This window comes from Typopeltis vanoorti, chromosome 12 (genome assembly GCF_054136105.1).
Source record: "Typopeltis vanoorti isolate ZY-2024b chromosome 12, IOZ_Tvanoo_1.0, whole genome shotgun sequence".
NCBI classification, from domain to species: Eukaryota; Metazoa; Arthropoda; class Arachnida; order Uropygi; family Thelyphonidae; genus Typopeltis; species Typopeltis vanoorti.
In genome coordinates, this window is record NC_143560.1 from 78,813,404 (window position 1) to 78,839,470 (window position 26,067).

Consider the following 26,067-nt stretch of genomic DNA (forward strand, 5'->3'; position numbering starts at 1 on the left):
TGCAAGGAGTTGCCCAGTGTTGTACCACTTTACCCCAGTCCTGAAGATACTTTCAGGCGCAAACTTTGTTTGCACACCCTTGGATAAAGGATTAAACTAAATTTATTATAGTCTGACCAAGTGAAAAATAAACTTTCAACTAGTCTCCATCAGTCAGCCTAATGATGAACATCTGGTATAAGATGATACTATTTTCTTAAAATAGTAAATTAAAAAAAAATCCCCATCATTTAACATTTAATTTGTTTTTCGATAGGTAATAAAATTTTCTTTTTAACTATATCTTATAGGTGATGAATTTGATTTAGCCTCTGTCAATACATTTTCTAGTTTTAATACAAAACATTCATAAATTTTATACTATATTTTCCTCAGCATTACTTCCAAAAGCTGTTTTTGATCTGATGGTTTTCAACAGCCTGATGTAAATATTACACAGAGATACACTCTCCTATAAGAGATGGTGACCACTTTTCACTTATGTCACCAAGCAGATATTACATGTTGTTGATGCTATGGGTAAATAGATCAATTTAAAAAATATGCACATGAATTCAGCAAATGAAAATTTCTGGGTATGGATTGTGAATGTTATATGTTAGGAAATAAAATTCAGTTTGCTATCAACAAAGTTTTGGGCATCCACCATTCTCAATATTGAGCTTAAAACTGCACTGTTTCCATGGAGTTTTATACAGTTTGTGCATTTTATTTCATTATAGTGGTGTTCAGTATAGTGAACATACTACATTTTCATTTTTATTGAGACTTATATACCAAATCTGGCCTTCTGAATTATGCAGGCCAGCAGTATAAAATGTTTATAATTCCATATCTGTGCATTTCTGGTCAAATATCATCTACTCCAGCTGCTTTTCTACCTGAAGTACTGATATGTACATCTGACTACAATCCTCTTGAATATTTTTTTACCACCATTCTTATTTCTTTAAATAATCTTTCAAGGTAATTACTTCAGAAATATAGAATATCTTCATCTTCAGTTTTTCACCATTATCATCTCGGAATTCTTTAACAGTACTGTTTCCTCTATTTCTGAGCTTCTTAAATAGCCTCAAAAACAATGTTGCCTTCCTGATATTTATCTTCTATATTCTTACGAAAGTCTTTCCAAGATTTTTTTTAGCTTCCTTTTAAACACTGCTTTACTTTCTTACATTTTACTCTGTATTCTATCAGCACATGCTTACTTACCTTCTTGAGAACACTGAATATAAAGGAATGGCTCGAACTTTCTGAGACTACCATGGAGTACTTATTTTCTTTGTCCTCGCAAACAAGTCACCATATGCTCTAATTGGCTGAATCAATCATGTTTTCTTCAGCGTTTACGACTCTTTTCAGTTCTTCTTTATAAATGTTGGTTTTCAATTTTTGAAACCTGAAGTGAGAAAGATGGGCATACATCCCTCAATATACATATGCTATAATCCAAAACAGGGATTCTAAAACCATACATTTACTGAGTACTTCTCTGTGTTTCCAATTTTTTTATGAGTTAGTGCACAGTTTAATTCACACTTGTTAAATCTTCTTGAAAATTTTGTTTTAAAGGGCTTATAGTTACAAACCTAAGGATTTATTTCAGGTTTGGAACTGCAAGTCCTCCACCCTATTTTAACCAGTGGCTGAAAGTCATGAAAAAAAATAAATATTATTAATTACTTTTAAAGGTATTTACTTTTAAAAGTGTTATTAATAACAGATTATTCTAAATTAGAGTCCAAGACTTATTTATTGTACAGTACCAGCAATTTACCTCAATAGTACATAATAATGTTACACTAGTGATGATAGGCAAGATGAAATATGGATCTGGAACAGTCAGATTAGTGAACCAAAATATTCCTCCAGTCTTAAAACTCTCCAATGGAAGATTAGCCATTCCACGTAACCCCAAGAAACAAGAAATAAATATAGGTGCCTGTAAAAAAACAATTTAAAGCATTATCATAACAGTGTAAAAATAATCATATTAAAAATTCTGAATATTTTTATGTATTAATTATGCTTGTTAGTTTTGTTTTCATACACGCAGTGTCTGCACTTGTGATGTACTCGTTATGAAAATGTTATATTAGAAGTAACATGTAAAGAAGTAAAAAAATTGATGTACTTACTAAACTGAATATTTGTGTTACTTATAAGAAAGTTTGTTGTGGTTTAAAATTGTTGAATTTTGTGTTTTGTGAAAGACTTTCTCTTAGCACTAATGGATACAGCGAGTCAGCCATTTTATTGCAGTGCGTAGTTTCTGACTTTTGTGGAGTGCGCATGCTCCCGGAGAGGATTTGATGTGTGATTGACAGTTGACAAGGAAAGCGTTGCGTATCCAAGTAAACAAGAGAGCGTTCGGAAGTTTTTAGAACACTGGCCGGAAAATATTTAAGTTGGAAGGAACTTGATTTTTTTTGTGTGTGGCAGTTGGAAGAAATTTTATAGTGTATTCCGAAAAAGGAATAGTGAAAATAATAGGTTTCAAGGAGGAATAAGTAATGAATAAAAGGAAATCTTGAAACTGTAAGTTTTTTTAAAGTGGAAAAAGTTAAGACTGTCATTTAGTATTGTGAATGAAAGAAGAACTTGTTGCTTACATTCTAAAGTGAATGTTTTTCTTAGAGAAAATATTGATAAGGAAGTTCTATAAGTATTAAGGATGCCTGATCTGATGAGTATTGCTACTAAAAGGAAACAAGATAGTCAAGAAGACTTTTATGTGAGTTACATTGATTGATGAAAAGGATCCTGAAAATGAAGTACAGAGCTGTATAACTTCTGGAAAAGAGCCTTAACAGAAAGAGAAAAAGACTATGAACATTTTTTTGTGATTGTGAAAGAAAAAGTGTTTAGTCTTAAGAGTAAGTTTATATTTTTAAATAAGGCCTTGGATCCATATAATCTGTAGTTATAGTTATGTATTATTGCTAGAAGTGTATATATATATTGTTTTAGTTTTATTAAATGTGTTTATTTTGTAGTTTTGAGTCAATGATTTTGAGTCAATGATTGGTTGGATTCTGAAAGAGAGAGTTAAAGTCATTGCACCAATTGGAGTGAACTTTTGTGCAATGCAATAACATATAGGGACACTCGGAGTCAAAATAAAAATAATTGTTAGTAAAAGAGATTTATATAATAAATCACCTCATAATTATATAGTATAATTATTAACAAAGGTGCAGCCGGTAGACTAAATAGTTAATATACTATATATATATATAAAAAAGAGGGAATATAAAGAATATAAAATATATATAAAAATTAACAATGGCGCAGTCGACAACATGATTGGTTATGACTAAACTATTTTAGAATCCAAAAGGCAAATCTTGACTCAAATAAAAAAAAAAAAAAAAAAAATGGCTACAGAAAATAGTAATATTAGTAGTAAAGTTCCTTCAGTTAATGATGAAGAATTTTTTAGGTTAATAAATCCAACCTTAGTAATACCTTCTTTCTCAGGTGATAGTAGTGAAAGCATAGAAACATTTTTTAGGTATGCAGAAAAAATTAAAGATTTAGGAAAATGGTCAGATTTTCACTTGTTAATTATACTTCGTAATAAATTGTTGGGAAAAGCCAAAACATTCTTAAACACATCTCCTTTACTAAGAGATACTGACAATTATGCAACCTTTAAAAGTTTGCTAATATCAGAATTTTCAAATGTAAGAGAATTAGGGCCTAACATTTGGAAGTTTCAACAGTGTATCCAAGGTAATAAGGAATCTGTTTCTGAATATTATCATAGATTGTGGAGCATTGCTCATGGATTTAATATTTCATCTGAAGAGAAATCCTCTTTAGAATGGTTGCTCTTTAATCAATTTAGGCTTGGCCTTAAGGATAATTTAAAAGAAACAGCATATAAGAAAAAAGTTAGAAATCTTGAACAATGTTTTGAACTTGTTAAAGAAAAGGAAGAAAGATTTAGAGATATTTCATCATCATCATCAAATTCCTGCCATGTACCCTCAAGGGGTGTACAGGATATGACAGTACTACATGAAAAATTTACATCATTACTAACTTCCTATCTACAATTTTCCTCCAAATCAGTCTGTTACTTGTCAAGACTCCAACATTATCATATCTTATATTTCTATCGTCTAACGCACTTTGTACCGTATCAATCCACCTATATCTTGGTCTTCCTCTGGGTTGTTTTCCTGCTAACCTGGAAGAGAACACTTGTTTTGCTAATCTTTCCTCTCCCATTCTATTTAAGTGACCATACCACCTGAAATTAGCTCTGCTAACGCATTCCTGGATGCTGACAATGTCAAGTTCTTTCCTAATATCCTCATTTTTAATATGATATTGCCATTGATGCCATCTGTTCACGCCTCTAATCTTTCCCAGGACTCTCACATCTGCGGTCTCTAGTCTTTGGTCAAGTGTTTTACTTCTGACCCAGCTCTCAGATCCATAAGTTAAAACTGGTTTGAACACTGTCTTGTATACAGCTAATTTAGTGTTCCGACTAATTTCTCTCTTATTCCATATGAATTTATTCAATTGACTTCCCACCATACCAGCTTTGCTGATTCTGTTGTCTATTTCTATATTTAATTTAACATCTTCAGTAAAAATCGTGCCTAAGTAACTGAAATGTTTTACTTGTTCCACAGGTTCTCCATTCACAACACAGTTGACATTTTCAATAATTCTGCCTATTTTCATTGTTTTTGTCTTTTTATTGCTGACCTTCATACCATATCTATTACAACAGCTATTCAATTTAGTCAGAGAATCTTGCAGACTTGTAGCGGATTTATTTAGAAGTATAACATCATCCGCATAAAGCAAAGAGCTGACATTAACATCTCCAATTTTGATATCATGTTTAATACCACTTTTCTTCATAATGTGATACATATAGATAGTGAATAACAGAGGGGATAATGTACATCCTTGTCTCACACCAGATTTAACATAAAACCATCTTCCTGTACTTCCTTCAATTCTAACTGCTGACTTACAACTCAAATAAAGACTAAGTATTGCTTGATATAATGCCCCATTGACACCATATAACTGCAGCGTATTGAATAGCTTCTCTCTTGGCACCTTGTCATATGCCTTTTCCAGATCGACAAAACTTAAATACAGATCTTTGTTATATTCTCATGCTTTCTCGACTATTTGTCGTAAAGTGAAGATCTGATCCTGACAGCCTCTATTTGGCCTGAATCCAGCTTGTTCTTCACCAAGCTTTTCTTCCACAATTCTTCTCAACCGTTTCTCGAGTATACTTGCATAGATCTTGCCAGGAACACTCAGTAGGGAAATACCTCTGTAATTCTCACATTCAGTTTTATTTCCCTTTTTATATATAGGTACTATGAGAGCTCTACTCCAATCATCGGGAATTCGTCCCTCAGTCCAGGCTTTCTGAACTATGCAGTGCAGCCACTGTAAGGCTTTTATACCACCATACTTCAGCATTTCTGGTCGAATATCATCTACTCCTGCTGCCTTTCCACATTTCAAGCCTTTGATGGCTTTTTCTACTTCAAGTATGGATATGTATTCCTGACTGCATGCCTGGTCAGTGTTTTTTTATCACTGTGCTGTCATCACTGCTTGTTTCATTTAGCAGTTTTTCAAAGTAATTACTCCATACTTCAAGGATATCTTTTTCTCCTGTTATCATGTCACCTTTATCATCTCTAACTCCTTTTACAGCACTCTTTCCTCCATTCCTAAGCTTCTTCAACAACCTCCAGAATATTTTGCCATCTTCTTGATATTTATTTTCTATATTCTTGCCAAAGTCCTCCCATGACTTTTGTTTAGCTAGTTTTACACACTGTTTAGCTTTCTTACATTTGTCTCTGTATTCTGTAAGAGTAAAAGCTGACTTATTTGCCAGGAACTTTTGATATGCTTTCTTCTTTTCCTTCACTGCCTCTTTAACTTCCTGTGTCCACCAGGGAGTTCTGATTTTTTTATGCTTGCACACAACCTCACCACATGCCTCTCTGGCAGAATCAATCAATGTTCTCTTCAGAGTTTGCCACTGAATCTCCAAGGTTTGATTCCTGTTCTCAAACTCTTTCATTTTCTTTTCAATAATCTTTCTGTATTTTAGTCTACAGTTCACATCTGAGAGCTGCTCAACTTTTATTCGCTTTAAAACTTTCTTACATGTTATTCTTTTCAATATGAAATTCAATTTTATCCTGCTCAAGACTAAATAGTGATCGCTTCCAATTTCAAATCCTCTGTACACTCTGGTGTCCTGCACCAGGGAGTGTACAGAGGATTTGAAATTGTAAGTGTACAGACTACAAAAACATAGTCAATGAGACTTTTCTTATTTCTAGCCTCTTCTCTCCATGTAAATTTGTGCACATTTTTATGTTGGAACATGGTGTTAGTAATAACCAGTCCATGTCCTGAGCAGAAATCCAACAGATATTTGCCATTATTATTAGCTTTGCTCTTTTCTCCAAATTTTCCCAAAAAATTTTTATATGTCTCACAATCATTTCCTACTCTGCTATTTAGATCCCCAACAAGGACCACCTTTTCCTTTTTCATTGTGTCAGTTGCTTTTTCTAAAGCGTCAAAAAATTCCCCCACTTCTACATTAGTAGGACCTTCTGTGGGACCATAGGCACAAATAAGTCTCATTGTCCAGTTCCCCATTCTCATATTTGCCCACATTACTCTACTTGAGACTGACTGCCATTCAAGAAGATTAGCCTCATATTTTGTGTTGAATACTATGGCTACTCCTTCTTTTCCTTGATTGTCATTGCCTGAATATAACATTTTGTATTTATTGCTCAGAAAGATCTCACCAGTTTTGGTCTTTTTTTGTTTCAGTCACCCCTATTATGTCGATCTGGTACTTATCTAATTCCTCAGCTAGCTCCATTTCTTTGCCATTCAGACTTCTTACGTTGATAGTACCGATCTTTAACTCTGGTGATGTTGAGTTGGGGTTTGTTTTCAGATTTGTTCCAGTAGCTGACTTTTCGCTGTTCGCCCTGGTTCCCTGGCGAAAACAATGGGGGCCTTGTTTAACCAGGCGACGCCCCAGCCGGCATGAAATTTTGTCATGTTGTACCATCATTTTTTATTTTGGTTTAACCAATAAGAATACAATTTGGTCGGCTAAATCCCAAATTGCCAGCCTATCCTCGTTCGTTCAGTATCAAAGTAGATACCCAACAGGGTGCACCACGAGAAGGTGAGGATTGGACATTAGGTCAGAAGCCCTGGTCGGTTCTCCGCATTCCTTTAAAGGCTATGTGGAGGTCTCCTCTCAGTTATACAGCTTTGACCCTTAAGCACCCCTTAGAGATATTTTTCATTCCTCAAGCAATAAGCAAGTAAATTCTTTTCAGTATAATCAAACTCATTCTCCTAGCATTGTGGGTACAGATAAAATGAGAGAAGAAAAGCTTCAAAAAAGTAAAGATGCAAATAAAAGGAAAAAGTCTAAGGAAACTTCTGTGAATTTTAATAAAGATATTCCAGAATCTGATTCCAGGGTAAAATTACATGATTTGGAAAAATATGAGGAACTGAAAACATTTCTGAGTGAAGAAATAGAAAGACAACAGAGACCTATAGTCCAAGGACAGGAACTTCTGTTTAAGATGATGTCGGATTTAACAATATCCAAAAATCTTACAGATAATCAATCTTTTTCTTGTAAATCTGATGACATTAAGGAATAAAGCATCTCATAGAAGATACATTCCAAAATGTTTTAGATGCAATAAACAGGGTCATTTTGCTAAAGATTGTTATGTTAGAGATAGATCTTGTTTTCAAAATAAGAAATCAGAGAATAAAAGTAAATCTGGAATTAGTTATTATTCCAATATCATACTGGCAAGGACAGAAATGTCAAACTATTCACTAAACATGGGTAAAGCCAAAGACAGCTCTAACCATAAAAGAAAGTTTGATGTAGCATTAGCTCCTTATGCTAATGAAAGTAATCCTTTGACAGTTTTACAAGGATTTATTGAAGATGTGCCTTATGAAATCTTACTTGACACAGGTGCACATATTTCACTCATTTCTTATAGCTTATTTAACAAAATCAAATCTCTAATTCCAAATGATATTTCAGTTTTAAACAATCCAATTAAATTAAAAGGAATATTTGAATTTGAAATTTCAGCTTATAAGCAAATCAATGTCTTTATTTCAATTCCTTGTTTTCCATTGAAAGTTTCTCATCCATTAATTGTTCTTCCAGAATCTTCAAATCCAAATGTACAAATAATATTTGGAATTGATTTTCTGAAACGTCATGGGTTTGTGTGTAATTTTGTTGATAATACAGTATCATTGTGTGGAATAGAATGCTATTTGGACAGGAAATCAGGTGACAGTGGAAAATTAGAGCAGTCTCCTGAAGTTTTTCTAGATACTAATGATAATGATCAAGTATTTAATATTGACACTCTAAAGAAAGATGAGAAAGAAAATATTCAAGATTTAAGGAGAATTTGGTGCAGAGTTCAATGAAATCAGCAATTACTAGTGAAGAAAGGGATAGAATTCTGAAATTTTTTAAATCTGCCTTTGAATTTTTCTCTGGTGTTTTCACAGAAGATATTGTTTCAATGTCTTGCACTAATGCAGTAGAACATTCAGTACAGATTTGTACTCAATCTCCTATTTATATTAGACAATATCAGATTCCACAGAAACTACTACAGGAATATGAAAGGGCAGGAATAATTGAGAAGTCAAATTCTCAGTGGAACAGTCCATTCATCTTAATTGAAAAGCCAAATGGAAGCCTGAGATTTGTTTCAGACTTGAGAGCCATCAGTAAGGTTACAAAACCTATTGATTTCCCTCTGCGTAAAATTGAGGAATTATTGATATGCTTGGAAGGAGCACAATATTTTACAAAGCTGGATTTAAACTCTGGCTACTTTCAAATTCCTTTGAAGAAGGAAGACAAAAAATACTTCGCATTTACTACCAGATGGCAGAAATATCAATTATGTAGATTACCACAAGGTGCAAGAAATTCTGCTATGTCATTCCAGTCTTTAATGAATTCTGTCTTATCAGATATGTTGGAGAATGGAGTCATCTGTTTTCAGGATGATCTTCTAATTTATTCAAAGGATATAGATAACCATTGTAAAATCCTATGGAATGTCTTAAAGAGATTAGATGAGGCAAATCTATCTTTAAAGTGTTCAAAATGCCAATTTTTCTTAAAAGAAGTTGAGTATTTAGGTCATAAAATAAATAGCAAGGGAATTATGCCAACTCAGTTAAATGTAGAAGGCATATTATCAGCTAAACCTCCTAAAACAGACAAGTTTGCAGATTTATTGGCATGTTAAATTTCTATAGGAAATTTATTCCAAATTGTTCACAACTATTAAGACCCATAGTGTGCTTGACAAGGAAAGGTTTTAAATTCAATTGGGGTGAAGCTCAACAAGAAGCATTTGACAAACTAAAACTGGCATTGACTAAAGCTCCAGTCCTCATTTATCCTAAGTTTGGTGAAGTATTTTATCTTTCTGCTGATGCTTCAAATGATTGCATTGCTGCTGTACTAGAACAAAAGGAAGGAGAAGATTTTAAGCCAATAGCTTTTATAAGCAGAAAATTATCAGGTCCAGAGTTGAATTCAACCATAGAGAAGGAAGCACTAGCAATAATTTTTCCATTGAGAAAATTTAGATACTTATTGTTAGGACAACCTATTCAAATAAGATCTGATTACCAGCCTCTGTCATTCCTAAGTACTATGAAGGATAAAAATCAACATATAATTAGGTGGGCACTGGAACTGCAGGAATATAATATTGATGTGACTTATATTCCAGGAAAAAGAAATATAGTTGCTGATTACTTATCTAGATCTCTAGAATCTGATATTGATGATTTGTCTAGGAATAACCAATTTAATCAAGATGAGGAAAAGTATAAAATTCATGTTATTCATAAAGTGAATAAGGAAATAAGTTCTCAGAAGACTAGACAGTATACAAATTGTTTTAGAAAGTATAAGTCTTTTGTACCAGGTGATTTAGTATTGTTAGATGATAAATCTAGTATTAAAAGAGTTGGGAAATTAGGAAGGAAAGCCTTAGGTCCATTTAGAATTTTAGACAATTTTTCTCCTGTGAATTTTAGGATTCAAGATGTCAATAATCCTAGTAAAATTTTAAATGTACACTCTGATAGATTAAAAAGGTACTTTTTGGGAAATAAAAATTTAGTTACTTTAGGTGACAATATGAATAAAATATTGAAGGATGAATGTAGTTTTCCTAATACTAATTGTGAATCTTATTCAAGGTTAAATGATAGGAAAGGGAATAGATTTAATACTCATAATTCAAATATGCAGCGAAAGAAAAAATTAAATTTTGGTAAAATGAACCATAATGCAAGAAAATTTAGAAATCCCAAGACACATGTTTCAGATGATGTACAATGTAGGAATGATGATAATCAAATTGACTCTAACATTGATGAAAGCATAGCGGAATTTCATAGGTTGATAAATATAGGATTAAATAAGAAAAGGGAAGTTAAAGATACCTCAAATTTAGTTAGTAAGGATAAGGAATCCCAGAAACTTGTAGAATCTCAAAAACCTGTAGAAATTGATTCTGATAGTGATGATTCTGTAGATTTAGGACATAATTCAAGTAGTTTAAATGAAATATTTGAAAGGTATAAAAATGAAATTTGTAAGTATACTAATTTAGAAGAAGAAAATTCAGAATTATCTCTAGCGTCAGATGATTCTGAAACTAGTGATTCAGAAGGTATACATAATGATCAGCAAAAATCACGGTATATTTTAAGATCAAGAAATAAACATTAAAAGTTTGTTTAGATATAGGTTAAATATTTAAAAAAAAATTTTTTTTTTTAAAAAAATTTTTTTACAGAAAAATGAAACTGATGTAAAAATAATCATATTAAAAATTCTGAATATTTTTATGTATTAATTATGCTTGTTAGTTTTGTTTTCATGCACGCAGTGTCTGCACTTGTGATGTGCTCGTTATGAAAATGTTATATTAGAAGTAACATGTAAAGAAGTAAAAAAATTGATGTACTTACTAAACTGAATATTTGTGTTACTTATAAGAAAGTTTGTTGTGGTTTAAAATTGTTGAATTTTGTGTTTTGTGAAAGACTTTCTCTTAGCGCTAATGGATACAGCGAGTCAGCCATTTTATTGCAGTGCATAGTTTCTGACTTTTGTGGAATGCGCATGCTCCCGGAGAGGATTTGATGTGTGATTGACAGTTGACAAGGAAAGCGTTGCGTATCCAAGTAAACAAGATCTCTTGTAAACAAGAGAGCGTTCGGAAGTTTTTAGAACACTGGCCGGAAAATATTTAAGTTGGAAGGAACTTGATTTTTTTTGTGTGTGGCAGTCGGAAGAAATTTTATAGTGTATTCCGAAAAAGGAATAGTGAAAATAATAGGTTTCAAGGAGGAATAAGTAATGAATAAAAGGAAATCTTGAAACTGTAAGTTTTTTTAAAGTGGAAAAAGTTAAGACTGTCATTTAGTATTGTGAATGAAAGAAGAACTTGTTGCTTACATTCTAAAGTGAATGTTTTTCTTAGAGAAAATATTGATAAGGAAGTTCTATAAGTATTAAGGATGCCTGAAAGTGAATGTTTAGAAAATATATTGATTAAGAAGATTTATAGGTATTAAGGATGCCTGATCTGATGAGTATTGCTACTAAAAGGAAACAAGATAGTCAAGAAGACTTTTATGTGAGTTACATTGATTGATGAAAAGGATCCTGAAAATGAAGTACAGAGCTGTATAACTTCTGGAAAAGAGCCTTAACAGAAAGAGAAAAAGACTATGAACATTTTTTTGTGATTGTGAAAGAAAAAGTGTTTAGTCTTAAGAGCAAGTTTATATTTTTAAATAAGGCCTTGGATCCATATAATCTGTAGTTATAGTTATGTATTATTGCTAGAAGTGTATATATATATTGTTTTAGTTTTATTAAATGTGTTTATTTTGTACTTGGTTTTGAGTCAATGATTGGTTGGATTCTGAAAGAGAGAGTTAAAGTCATTGCACCAATTGGAGTGAACTTTTGTGCAATGCAATAACATATAGGGACACTCGGAGTCAAAATAAAAATAATTGTTAGTAAAAGAGATTTATATAATAAATCACCTCATAGGTATATAGTATAATTATTAACAAAGGTGCAGCCGGTAGACTAAATAGTTAATATATTATATATATATAAAAAAGAGGGAATATAAATATATAAAAAATATATAAAAATAACAACAGAACTATATGCCTTTACAAGTACTAAAAATATTAAAAAAACACAAATTATCTTTCTTAGAAAAATACTTGGTTTTTTCGGTAAAACATAAATAATTGCATCAAAACTATCACAGTAATGTTTGCTAATACAGGAAGTCTTCATGTATACAGGTGCTGCACTTATATTTCAAGTATCCTGTATTTTTCTTCCCCTCCAAGAAACTTAAGTTTTTCATCCAGCTAAGCAGGCAAACCAGCCAGAACACCCCCCCCCTCACACAATTTACAGACAAAATATATTCAAGACATTAAGACTAACACCTCATCCTAATAAAAAATTAAGATTATGAAAGACAAGGTCAGCTAGCAAGGTGTGGGCTACTGATGATTTTTATTATGCAAATTTTTAATGAGTCAGTTAAGTGAATACTTACTTTGATTTCTGCTCAGGACATGGACTGGTTATTACTAACACTATGTTCCAACATAAAAATGTGCACAAATTCACATGGAGAGAAGAAGCAAGGAATAAGAAAAGTCTCACTGATTATATTATTGTTGATAGTGATGTTTTCTCTCTGGTGTCCTGCACCAGAGTGTACAAAGGATTTGAAATTGGAAGTGATCACTATTTAGTCTTAAGCAGGATAAAATTGAATTTCATATTGAAAAGAAGAACATGTAAGAAAGTTTTAAAATGAATAAAAGTTGAGCAGCTCTGAGATGTGAGCTGTAGACTAAAATATACAATTATTCAAGAAAAAATGAAAGAGTTTGAGAACAGGAATCAAACCTTGGAGATTCAGTGGCAAGCTCTGAAGAAAACATTGATTGATTCTGCCAGAGAGGCATGTGGTGAGGTTGTCTGCAAGGATAGAAAAATCAGGACTCCCTGGTGGACACAAGAAGTTAAAGATGCAGTGAAGGAAAAGAAGAAAGCATATCAAAAGTTCCTGACAAATAAGTCAGCTTGTGCTCGTAGAGAATACAGAGACAAATGTAAGAAGCTAAACCCTGTGTAAAACTAGCTAAACAAAAGTCATGGGAAGACTTTGGTAAGAACATAGAAAATAAATATCAAGAAGGTGGCAAGATATTCTGGAGGTTGTTGAAGAAGCTCAGAAATGGAGGAAAGAGTGCTGTAAAAGGAATTAGAGATGATAAAGGTGATATGAAAACTGGAGAAAAAGATATCCTTGAAGTATGAAGTAATTACTTCAAAAAATTGCTAAATAAAACTAGCAGTAATGACAGCACAGTGATAAAAACACACTACCAGGCATGCAGTCAGGAATACATATCCATGCTTGAAGTAGAAAAAGCCATCAAAAGTCTGAAATGCAGAAAGGCAGCTGGAGTAGATGATATTAGACCAGAAATGCTTAATCCTGTGTTGTGTCTGCCAGAAGGCAAGTGGCTAGTACTGTACTGCAGGGAGCTGTTTTGTGCTACTGATATTAGTTTATACATCATATATAGAAATTCTGAAAAATGATTTAAACAGACTGACAATGTAGGCAAAGGATAATGGTTACCAGTTTAATGTGGTCAAGTGCACAACTGGGATGAAAAGATTACAGGCTATGTACTATAGTGATGGAACCAGACTGAAGGAAACTGATCAGGAATTTGAGAACTGTAAGACAGGAGATTGAATTTCAAAATTCCAACGAACTATCTTATCCACTGCAAAAGTGGATAATATAGCTTGTTGGATCGCTTGGATGGTGAAGCACACACACTGACAATTACACATAAGAAGGGAATTATTTCTCTTTAAAAGGCCCCAGTATGGTCACATCTGAACTGCTGTACAGATTTGGTCACCTGAGTTTCTTAGGATGAAAAAGTGGAAGAAAGGATCCAAAGGCAAGGCAAATGACTAAAATGGCAACAGGTCTGTGAAATGCTTTCTATGAGCATAGACAGATTTGTGGGTTACAAAAATTGGTTAAGAGACAAAAAAAAAAAAAAAGAAGCTATAATAGAAATATAAAAGCTACCAAACAGAAGTTTTAGCAAGCAGATGCAGAAGAAAGTTTTCAATCATAACAAGGAGGGAGAGAACAAGAGGTAAGCTCCTGCAAGAGCATGAGGACACTAGATTTTTGCTGGGAGAGGTGAATGAGTGGAATGGGTTGTCAGAATTGGTTGAGAGTACTTTGTCAGTGAATGAGTTTGAGTAGAAGTGTGATAGGTACAGTTAGTGTAACACTTCTACAATGGGTCTTCAAAACTCCATGAAGATTCTCCATATAATAAAAATAATAATAATAATAATTAAAATACATACCTGGACCAGGGGAATTAAGAGATTTTTCATTGGTGTAATTTCCTTTTCCTTCATGAATGCCATCATTTCATGGGCATACCTTGCAGCTGTAAATATGACACATAATTATTGAATACTATCTATTAGAGAATATGAATATTAAAGAAATAGTAAGAATATGTTGACCACTCTCCTATTATAGAACACTTAAGCTATTGCCTTGAAAATTACAGCAATACGATGAACTGCTGGTTGTTATTGCAAGAATTGCCAATGCAGCAAGCACAACAACTCGTATATAACAGAGTTAAATTGATTGAACTCTGTTATATACGAGTTGTTGTGCTTAAGATTTGGATTTACCATGTAAATCAAATCTTAAGACATATTTAATAAATATCACTATTGCTCTGCAAAACAAATATACAAACTGAATTTACTTCTTAACGATGAGATCACACAGCACAGTGCCAACTGCAGGACATGACATAAGGAAGAGAGCATGTCCTTTTGTTTCCTCTATGAAAGGAAGCAATCTACTAGTGCTGGCACCTACTGACTATAACATGCTGACAAGCATGCAACTTTGCCAAGATAATCCAAGGACATATCAAATGCAAACAACACTGCACTATGTTTGACATACCACACACACACACACACACACACACACACACACACACACACACACACACACACACACACACACACACACACACAGGAGCTCTAATCTTAATAGAGTGGTGAGGTGCAACATATCTATGCCTGTGGTCACAGCAATTTTGCACCCACAGTCTGGTTGTTAGAGTCTGTGTGTTGACCACTTAGTCAACCAGGCTAGTAAATATAACTAGCTTCTAACAGATAAGCCAATCCACCTTTCTGCAGTGTTCTGTTTCCACACACCCACATAGAATTCTGGAATAAGTACAGTAGACCTATCCCCCTTTTTATGTTGTTGTTGTTGTTGTGTGGGATTCCCCCAATTTTCCTCATCCATCCCTTAGGAAGTTGAGCCCTCCAATAAGAGATTTTTTAAGTGTATTTTTGACTGTAGATCTGTGTGTGTGTGTTCATGGGCTGGTTTGCCTGTTCTGAGGGACAAAAAACCCGAGTTTCCAGGTGAAAAAACCCTTAATGATGAGATCACACAGCACAGTGCCAACTGCAGGACATGACATAAGGAAGAGAGCATGTCCTTTTGTTTCCTCTATGAAAGGAAGCAATCTACTAGTGCTGGCACCTACTGACTATTGTTGTTGTTGTTGTGTGGGATTCCCCCAATTTTCCTTATCCATCCCTTAGGAAGTTGAGCCCTCCAATAAGAGATTTTTTAAGTGTATTTTTGACTGTAGATCTGTGTGTGTGTTCATGGGCTGGTTTGCCTGTTCTGAGGGACAAAAAACCCGAGTTTCCAGGTGAAAAAACCCTCTATCTCATACGGAGGTAGAGGGTTTTTTCACCTGGAAATTCACCTTTAGTCGAAAGAGACCAGATGAAGGTTCGTCATGTCATGGATGGGAATCAAATCCAGGTCTTTCCGAAAGTCCAGACTTTACATTTATTAACATTGAAATGACAGCCAGCAATATCCATCATACCTTTCTTTCAACCCATTAACAGACACAGTGCACACAACTGACTCTAGTAATCCAATCCATTCATTTACCACTCCCCAAGTGAAAAAAATCTAGTCCTCACACCCCTACTAACTACACTTTTATTCAACTTCCAGGAATGACCTCTTGTTCTGTCCCCTCTAGCCAAGCACTGAAATATTTATCCCTACATCAATCCTATAAAACTCTTCAAATGAATTAAATGTTTCTATCATGTCCCTTCTTTTTTGTCTATCAACCAATTTCTGCAACCCACAATCTTAATCTATCTTCATTCCACAGACCACTTATCTTTTAAAATGGTCACTTATGTCTGGATCCTCTCCACTACTTCCTCATCACCAAATGTTGACCAATCAAGGCCTTATAAAGAGGAATAACTTCCTTATCTCTACTTGTTAATGTAGCACAGAACTTTACAGCATACCATTAGTCACCTATTTTTTCCTGGATTCTGCTCCTCCATATACCACTTTTTTGGTATCTGTTCATCAGCCACCTTCGTATCCATATAACCAGCATCAAATACATCCCTATTCGTTCTAATTTGTGTAACATCATTCCATGTGGTATACTATCATGTGCTTTTGCAAAATCCAACAGAATCATCATGTAACCATTTCCTTCATCCAACTCAGCTGCCACTATAATAAAAAGTTAGTAAATTATTCTTATTCACCCATTCCTGAATTTTCTCTCTGACCAACTTTTTAACCTATTTTGTATATTCCCTGAAAATGCTAAACCTCTTCACATTCTATCCCTATAATTACATCATCTGCCAAGTCTCACTAATGCCTTTAACTTCTGGAAAGATTGGACTAACCAATGTCAAAAACTCCTCCCTCTTGTTCCTCATACTTCTGGTATTACTACATAGAAACTGTATCATCCCATAGACGTAATCAACAGCCCTATTCGATATTGTTGCTTGAGAGACTAGTTCCCACATTTCTTGATCATTCCCACACTCAGTTGCCTCATGGGCCTTCACTCACACACACACCAGCATCCACCCTAATTGTTTAAGTTTTCCTGATTTTATACTTCTGCATGCTCGGTGAACAATGCTCTCTAGACACTTAACACCAAAACCATTTACGTGCAGTCCATCAGCATTATACCAATCCTCCCATCTTTCCATCAAACTCTGACCACAGGTCCACAAACCCTACACTTTTTCTGTACTACCTGAGTATTGAATCATTTGCTATTAATGGCTTCCTCCTCAGTTTGCCTCTATCATAGCATGGCAGAAGACTTACAGTCTTCACCTTCTCGCTCTTATTTTTCGCTTTGTTCAACAACTTTTCATCCTCCTTCATAGAATACTTCACCTATCAGTTTATTAGTGCCAACCAAGACAATTTCATCTTACCTTTCTGCATCTTGATAGCATCACTAATATTATCAGTATTTGCACCAGAAAAAGAAGATTTTGTTAGAATTGAAATGAACAATCAAAACTTTTATTTAGTAGTTTGTTCTTGCTCCACCTTGATGGCTACTTTGGGAATAAGCATGAGAGAAAATAAAGACAAAACTTACATCTGGATAACAATAATAAGATCCGGATATGTGAAGTAATGATTGTTGCAGGCACAAATCATGGCCAAAGAAAACTGAAAGACTGAAATACTTGTTCAAATTGCTTGATGTTGCTAATGCATTAATATGAAGGGTTCCATTTTAAATGAAACTTCATAACACAAGAAATAATTTCCATTACTTCATCAAAAGACTAGGGCTCAAACTACTTTGGAATTCCTGCATTTCCAAAAAACTCAAATCCAATGGCAATAGATAGTGGAAACACTGTTGATAGCAGACAAATGTCCTCACTCTTCTTCCAAATAAAACTGTTCATCTCTATTATAGTTTATCCCAATGCACTCCAAACAATCTCCTGAACAAGAAGAAAAAAAATTATAGGAATGCACATATGGCAAACCTTTCCCATTTGAGGATACCAAAGTACAATGGTTTGCAGGTTTTATCAGCATCTGGATAGAACACAGCACCAAATTCGCTGGTAATGCATCAAGAGACTTTCTGACTAGCTAATGAAAAATCCAGCTGCCATTTACTCTGCTAGGTAATGGTATGAGAAAGAATCTGAGTATAACAGCATGGAGGCAGAACTGTCGAAGCCATGCAATGAACTGGAGATTGAGTGTTCTCTTTCTCTGTGAGATGCTGAAAAAGAGAACACCGGTTATGAGTCTCCTAGTTTTTAACTGACTTCTTTACAACATAAATAAACCATGTAAGTCAACATAATACTGTTAATACTACAGATAAAAAACAAAAATCATCTAAAAAAAAAAATATATCAAAATCTAACAAACAAAAAAAAAAATTCCAAGAACAATCCACAGCCACCTCCCCAATATTTGTAGTCTTAATTGTAATATAAACTCATGCTCCAGCATCTACTGACCTAAATTTGACCTGTTATCAGAACTAGCAGCCTCAAAAAATTTCTCTAAATTTTCCCAAAACATTTTTGTGTCTGGTAATCATTTCCTACTCTGTTTAGATTTCTAACAACGACCAATGTTTTCTTTTTCATTGAAAACCAGCTGTCTCTCTAATGCTCAAAAAATTCCTCCATTTCTTCCTTGGTAGAACCTTCTGTGGGACCATAAGCACAAATAAGTCACACTGTCGACTTCCCGATATTTGCCCACATCACTCTACTTGATATTGTCAAGAAGATTATCCTCATTTAGTGTTGAATATTCTACTCTACTCTCTCTCTCTAGCTTCTCTCTCTTTTCTGATTGCCATTGCCTGAATATAAGATTTTCGCAAAGCCACTAGGCTAAACCGCGCGGTTAGCCTAGTGGCTTTGCACTTCGCAACCATATGCCTGGAGAAGGAGTGTCCCAGGTTCGATTCCCGTTGTAGACGCGAGGAATTTGAGGATCTTCCTCAGGCATAGCCAAGTTAGCCGGTCTTGGGCGCGGTCAGTAGGGTTTTTTCCGCCAGTTTATCTTGTGTTTTTCATCCCGCAAACAGGCAAACCGGCCCTGTGAACATACGCCTCTACAGTCAAAAATATATCCCCCCCCAGCGGCAGACCAGGCGACGGGTCGGTTGGGAGTAGTATTAACAAGAAGTCGCATCTAAAGTAACACGCACACCCTGCATAATAAGCGGTTTAAGGCATTGTGGTTTAAGCCAATAACTACAATTTGGCTAAATCCCAAATTGACTCTAAATCCAAATTAAGCACCCAGTGGTTTAAACTGTTTGTTAAAAGTTTACATTCAAATAGGTAGTTCAAACCATATGGTTGTAACTCTATGCTAAATTATCTCATTAAATTTTTATTATTGGAAATTTAATTTCATAATTTTTGTTTATATCATCTCTATTTATTGGATTCATATTAATATAAAAAGTTTTATATGTTTATAATTTATTATAATGCAAATGTTAAAAAATAAACATTTTATTCATATTTGAATTAATATAACTTCTGCCAAACTGTCCTTGCCTGAGAGGGGTTTTTCCGATGTTACTAAAATCTTAAGAGTATGCAGAAGTTTGAGAAACACTGATCTAGATTCTTATTACACATTGAAACATATTTATATGGTCATTCTAGAATTACATATTATGAGCAAGAAAATTCTCTCATAGTTAAATTCAAATCTTAGGAATAACATCAAACACTATACAAAACTTACTGAGCTCAGCTAAAAGTTCTGTAGTTTCAATTAACTATATCCTATATATCCTCTGAGTTGTATCTGCAATCTTTGCTGTATGACCACTGAACTTCAATTTCCTGTCTACTAAAACTCCAAGATCCCTAGCCAGATCAATTTCTTCTAGAATAATATAGCATACAGAAAATTCCTGTCATCTTTATCTTCTATTTCTTTTTATTGTTTTTAATCATTCTTCATTCATTCCAATAAAAGTCAAAAGATCTCACTTCACTAATATACTTGAATATATTACTATTATTAAGAGAGACCTAAAAGGAGCCAGGGACTCATCGAGGCTACATACTACTAACCCCATACCAGCCTGTAATCAGACCTTCCCCTGTGACACACTTTCCAGTAGTGGACATTAATACGGGGTGGATCCACCCTTTGCTTCTATGACAGCTCTAACTCCACCAGGGAGACTTTCTACCAGGCATCAGAACATCTCTGGAGGAATCGCAGCCATTCTTCCTGAAGAGCTGTAGCCAGAGCAGTTCATGATGTGGGGGTGTTCTCATCTGGTCTGAATTAGAATGAAGTTGGCATTCTAATTCATCCCAAAAGGTGTTCTATGGGATTCAGGTCAGGGCTCTGGGCTGGCCAGTCCATTTCTGGAACGTTATTGTCCAACCATTCCTCACAGACCTTGCTTTATGGCAGGTAGCACTGTCATGCTGATACAGACAATAGTCATCAACCGAATTGATCTTCTACCATGGACAGTAGTATGCAATGGGTCAAAATGTCCTTGTACCCTTCCATATTTAGATTTCCACATAGTGTTATGAGAGGCCAAGTCCATTCCATGAAAAACATCCCCACACTGTAACGCCACCTCCTCTAAATTTCACTGTTGGCACTACACATGATTACAGGAATTGTTCTCCAGGCATTCACCACACCCCCAGACCAGTGGCATTGCTCTTTACACCACTGCAGGCGGTGCTTAGTGTTCACAGGAGAAATGTTTGGTTTATGGGCAGCTGCTCAACCATGGAACCCCATTTCTCTTAACTCTCAACGCACAGTCATGGTGCTGGCTAAACATTTAGTAGCACTGCAGAACTCCCAGGTGATTATTTCACTCTATGAAATATGTCTGGCGATTTCCACGAACCACCTTCTTCAATGCTCAACAGTCCCTGTCTATCATTAAACGGGACCTACCAAACCGTGGTTTTGTTGTGGCTATGCCTTCACATTTCCACTTCACAATCACGTCACCAACTGTTGACTTGGGCAACTTGAGGAGGGTTGAAATGTCCTCTGACAGACTTCTTACTGATGTGGCAACCAATAACTAGTCCACGTTCGAAGTCACTGAGCTCCCTTGACTTATCCATTCTGCTCGTACTTCTTATCAGTAAACAACACACAGCTCCGTGCCTCCTTTATACCGGTAAGTGAGGTAGTAATGACATCTAGACATCACTACTACCTCTTTTGCCATTGGACATTGTGTTTGCAAGTACACTATCTGATCAAAAGTGTACTTGCAAACGCAATATCCAATGGCAACACATTCCAATCACACACCACTCTACGAAAGAAAAATCAAGTTCTCACCATCTTCTTGACAGCATTCATTCTCAACTTCCAAGGATACCCACCAGTCTTTTCCTGATCCTTCATAAAATGAAAAATTCAATCTATTGCCTAAATAACCCTAGCAGAAGTTCACAAGTTTCGATCAATCACTATTCTTTCTCCTGTTTGCTAGTGTTTGCAGTCCAGAAATTCTCAATCTGTCTTCATAATCAGTATTCCACAATCATGATATCATTTTTAACACACTGTTTGAACTCTCTCCACTGTGTCAAACACCATGAAAACCAGTAGACCAGACCTGCATGCAACAGTCCAAGTGAGGTCTTATCGACACTTTGTAAATAGACAAAAATTACTTCCTCTCTTTACATGTCAAGGTTCGTCTCAGAATTGCAAATATCCTCCGAGTTGTATCTGCAGTCTTTACTATTATGGCCATTGAACTTCAATTTCCTGTCTACTAAAACTCCAAGATCCTTAGCTTGATCAATTTCTTCCAGCATAATCCTGCAGATATAATATGACACTGAATATCTCATCACACCAAAGTGCATGAGTATATGCTTACTAACATTGAAATGACAGCTATTTTCACATGCCCACAATTCCAGCCTATTCATATTATTCTTGCATGTACTGCAGATGCATTCTTGATTACCCTCCCCATCATTGCATTATCAGCAAATAGCTCTGTGTTGCCTGTCAAATCCTACTCAATGTCATTAATGTATAGATTGAATAACAATGGACCAAGGACCGAACTGGTACACCAGCTATTTTTTTATTTTATTTTTTTTTTTTTTTAAATCTTTGTACTGGTTATGGGCAGTACTACCCTTACATCATGTTCAGACTTGATATAGGCCTATGCCTTTACAAGTGTTTTACCCTATGACTGTTCTAGTTATCATTGTAGTTATTCTCTGGTGACAACACCATGCCACCCTGTGTGCCCTGTAGGGTCCTCAAGGAAAGAATTTTTATATCCTTCTGCGTAAGCCCGAGCTGTTTTAAGTCCTTATGACTATCTGCACTCCATACACCATAAAGAGATGGTGGCGCTGGTAAGCCTCGGAGTTGCCCCATGCTCCTCCCATATCTTACTAACTAGATCTTGGTTATTTTTATAATAATTTACTTTATTACTATGGCTATAGGCTAGTGGGCGCCCTGTTCCCACCGCCTGGGCATCAACTACTCAAACGTCACCATCTCTTTTAATCACTAAGTCTGGATTACGCAAACCTGTGGAGGTCCTATAATGTGGTTCCACCACAGTCTCTCAACCTTTATTCTTAAATCATGTTGGAGGCTTAATGGATTTTTTACAACACTCAAAAAGAATTAAAATAGACTTTAATACTTCCTATATTTCGTCCTAGTCACTAGGACATCTACGGGGATTACAAAAAAAAATTAATGTAACACATTTTTAAAATCTTGTTGACGAGAAGGAAGGGGAATGGGGGAGGAGTTGATTATTTTTTTGATACTGTGATCGCTGTAGCCATTGGAGAGGAAAGTGCTGTGTATGTGGTTAAGCTCAATAGTGAGGGCAGTTCCACTGGAACAAAGATTGTGGGCTCTCTTGGTAAGAGTTTTAATAATGCCATATTGTTGAGAGGGGTGGCGGTGGGAGAGTTTGTGAATGTATCTGCCTGTGTGTGTGGGTTTTCTGTATACAGTGAAGGTAAGTGTATCATTAGGCAGGCGTGTGACTAAGGTGTCTAGGAAGGGTAAACAATTGTTCTTTTCCATAGTGAACTGGATTCTTGGATGTAGACTATTGAGATGACTGAGGAAGGAGTCTAACGTGTCTGGGCCATGAGGCCAAATAGAGAACACATCATCTACATATCTTAGCCAGATAGAAGGTTTGAGTGGGGCTGAGTCTATGGCTCGTTTTTCGAAATCTTCCATATAGAAAGTGGCAGGGAGGGTGAGAGGGGGGAAACCCATGGGGGGAATCCAGTTGTAAAAAATCCATTAAGCCTCCAGCATGATGTCCTCACAGCACTTAAGCCTCTACACACGTACACGCACTTTATTCTTAAAGCGGTTATTCAGAATGGAGACTACGGCATCATGCCTCCTCATGCAGACCCCATGGGTGCAGAAGCAACACTGGGCTATATGAGACTATATTTAAATCTTAAATCTCGAATCTTAAAGACTTACATCTCCCATACACCGCTTTTTAACAACTGTCAGTCAGCCATTCTCTTATCCATGCTAATATTTCATAATCCAATTCCTGTTCCATTACTATATTCTGTCAAAAGCCTTAGCAAAATCCAAAAATATCATGGTGTATCCTTTCCCTTTGGTAATGAATTTCTTTGTGACTAGCAACCGATCCACTAGTTTATTGTCTAGTTTCCTTCAAGTTTCCTTAATGCATCTTTCCTTCATTTTGTTGAAGTAGTAAGCATAAAGTATAATTGTTCAGACAATAGAACAGTTCCAGATGCATGTCCAACAAAAAGAACTTTACTGCAGATTCTGTCTTGCCTCATTGAGCATACACTACTTGCTTTTTAATTAACCACATAACATTATTGCTAATACATGAAGACTACATTATACTGTCCTTCAACATTAACTATACAGTTCCTCATTGGAGAGCAGATAAAGATGCATATATAAACTTTTCTGAGATCACAGAACTTAACTCTGTAGTTTATTCCACCTTTCCAGCTTTCCTTTTTCCTTGACTGCCTACTCATTTGCTAGCTAGCATTCCTGTTACCCAGTGACAGCTATTCTGAAAAATTAACTAAAGTGCATGCCTGTTTTGAGATTCAAAGTGGAACTCAAGTGACAATGTAGCTACCATTACTACAGTGGTTGCACACTGTAATAGTGCATGGCATAAGAACACTACTATAAACAAATATACAATAATATATATACAACATTATTTCTATATAAATTCCTAAGGATTACAACAAGTAAATAAGATAATTATTTAAATAGTAAACTCTTTTCATTATGCCACTGCTTAACCGCATGCCGATTCCAAGACTACTAAGCATACAATTGCATTAATACAACTGCAAACGCATACATATATTTTTAAAGATAACATTATCATATAATAAAACTTAAACCTTTATGAAATTTATGCCCAGTATATATATAATACCGTAAAAAACAAAGAATAAGTAAAATGATTATATGAGATTTTTTACACAATCTAATTTATTATAAAAGCTTATACGTACCATCCAGTCAAACACATTAAAGTGATTATAGGATAAATTATTTCAGATACAGTAATTTAAAAAAAAAGCAACTTTACATAAAGCCAAGTTTCATTACATATATCGATCAAAAATAAATATAAAAATTTCTAATTCCAGTAGAACACTTACATTCTAGAGCATTCCCACTGTTTCTTGCTTCTGACAATTTCAACTGAATTGTCTGTAACTGAGGCAAATTGTTGTTTAAAGCTGCAGAATTGCGTTGGGATATTACTACCAAAGGAAATACCAAGATCCTTAAACAAACAGTTCCTGTAAAAAGTTTAGTATGTTAGTTAAAAAAAATACTACTTCAGTGTTTGTGTTTGAATCAATTATGTTCTATTGCTCTTTCATTCAAATACCTATTTAGTATACTAATAAAAGTATCAATATAAGTAATATGATTAATACTCTTTATTAATGCTATGCAAAAGACCAAATTCCTGTTTTTTTTTTTTTTCGAATTTTATCTACATTTTTATTCATTTAGGCATTAAATCCTTCCAACTTTTCTAATCTATGCTCATTTCAAAGAGCAGCATTTGGTTGTTTTAGTTTTACATACCTAAATATATGCTGCATTATTCTCATATAAGAATATAATCAAGATGTGGTACACTAGTGTGATCTGATAATGGATAACATCTAACTAATGCTGGTGCATCCTTCTCCTCCTAAAAAAAATCCTCCATCTGCAAAGCAGGCAGGCAAAGAATCACTTAAACAGCCTGAGGAATATTCTGACATTTCAAGCGCTTTCTTAAGAAAAAGAAACCTCAGATTTAATATAATAACAGCACATTAAATAAATCTGAGATTAAATTTTAATATCATATGTCCCTAATTTCTGAAATAACCTTCAATATATGCATGACTACTAAGGGGGTGAGGGTTCTCTTTCTGCACTGCCCAACCACAAGCAATTGTGAACAGATTTCCTCTTAAAGTTCTATCATTAAAACCTAATGCTTGACAATGCCTGCAAAGTTTAACCAAACCATGATTCATAGTAGCTCAATTTCATCACCAATGATATATGCAACATTTTCAATAGTCAGCAAGTTTGCATATTGCTTTTCAGATACTGATTTATTCTGAAATATTCTGGATATGTTGAGTTTCATCCACTCAGTAGTCATATTTAAAAAAAATAAAAAAAAAACTCCCACCAATGATTTGCCTATTTTGTTCTCCATGTGATCTGTGATATTCTTATTGTTATTCTCAAAACTTCTGGATTTGTTCTTCCTCCACTCTTATAAACCAAGTCCTTATAAATACAGTACTAATATTAGGCACATAAATAAAGTACAAAGGTCTAAAATCACAATTTTAGGTGATTAAATGTCACATTAAGGAATAGGAAA

At 34.7% G+C, this 26,067-nt stretch overlaps 1 protein-coding gene across 3 annotated transcripts in view; it reads right to left on the reverse strand.

Annotated features, from left to right (window-relative positions):
- OXA1L (OXA1L mitochondrial inner membrane protein) overlaps positions 1–26,067 on the reverse strand; it is a 189,712-nt gene that overhangs the window by 36,154 nt on the left and 127,491 nt on the right. For all 3 annotated transcript variants that reach the window (XM_090401071.1, XM_090401070.1, XM_090401072.1), the window contains exons 4-6: positions 24,827–24,970; positions 14,585–14,670; positions 1,781–1,945 (exon numbers count right to left, since the gene is read on the reverse strand). In XM_090401071.1, the coding sequence (XP_090257197.1) occupies positions 1,781–1,945; positions 14,585–14,670; positions 24,827–24,970 (395 nt within the window). The remainder of the gene's footprint in view (positions 1–1,780; positions 1,946–14,584; positions 14,671–24,826; positions 24,971–26,067) is intronic.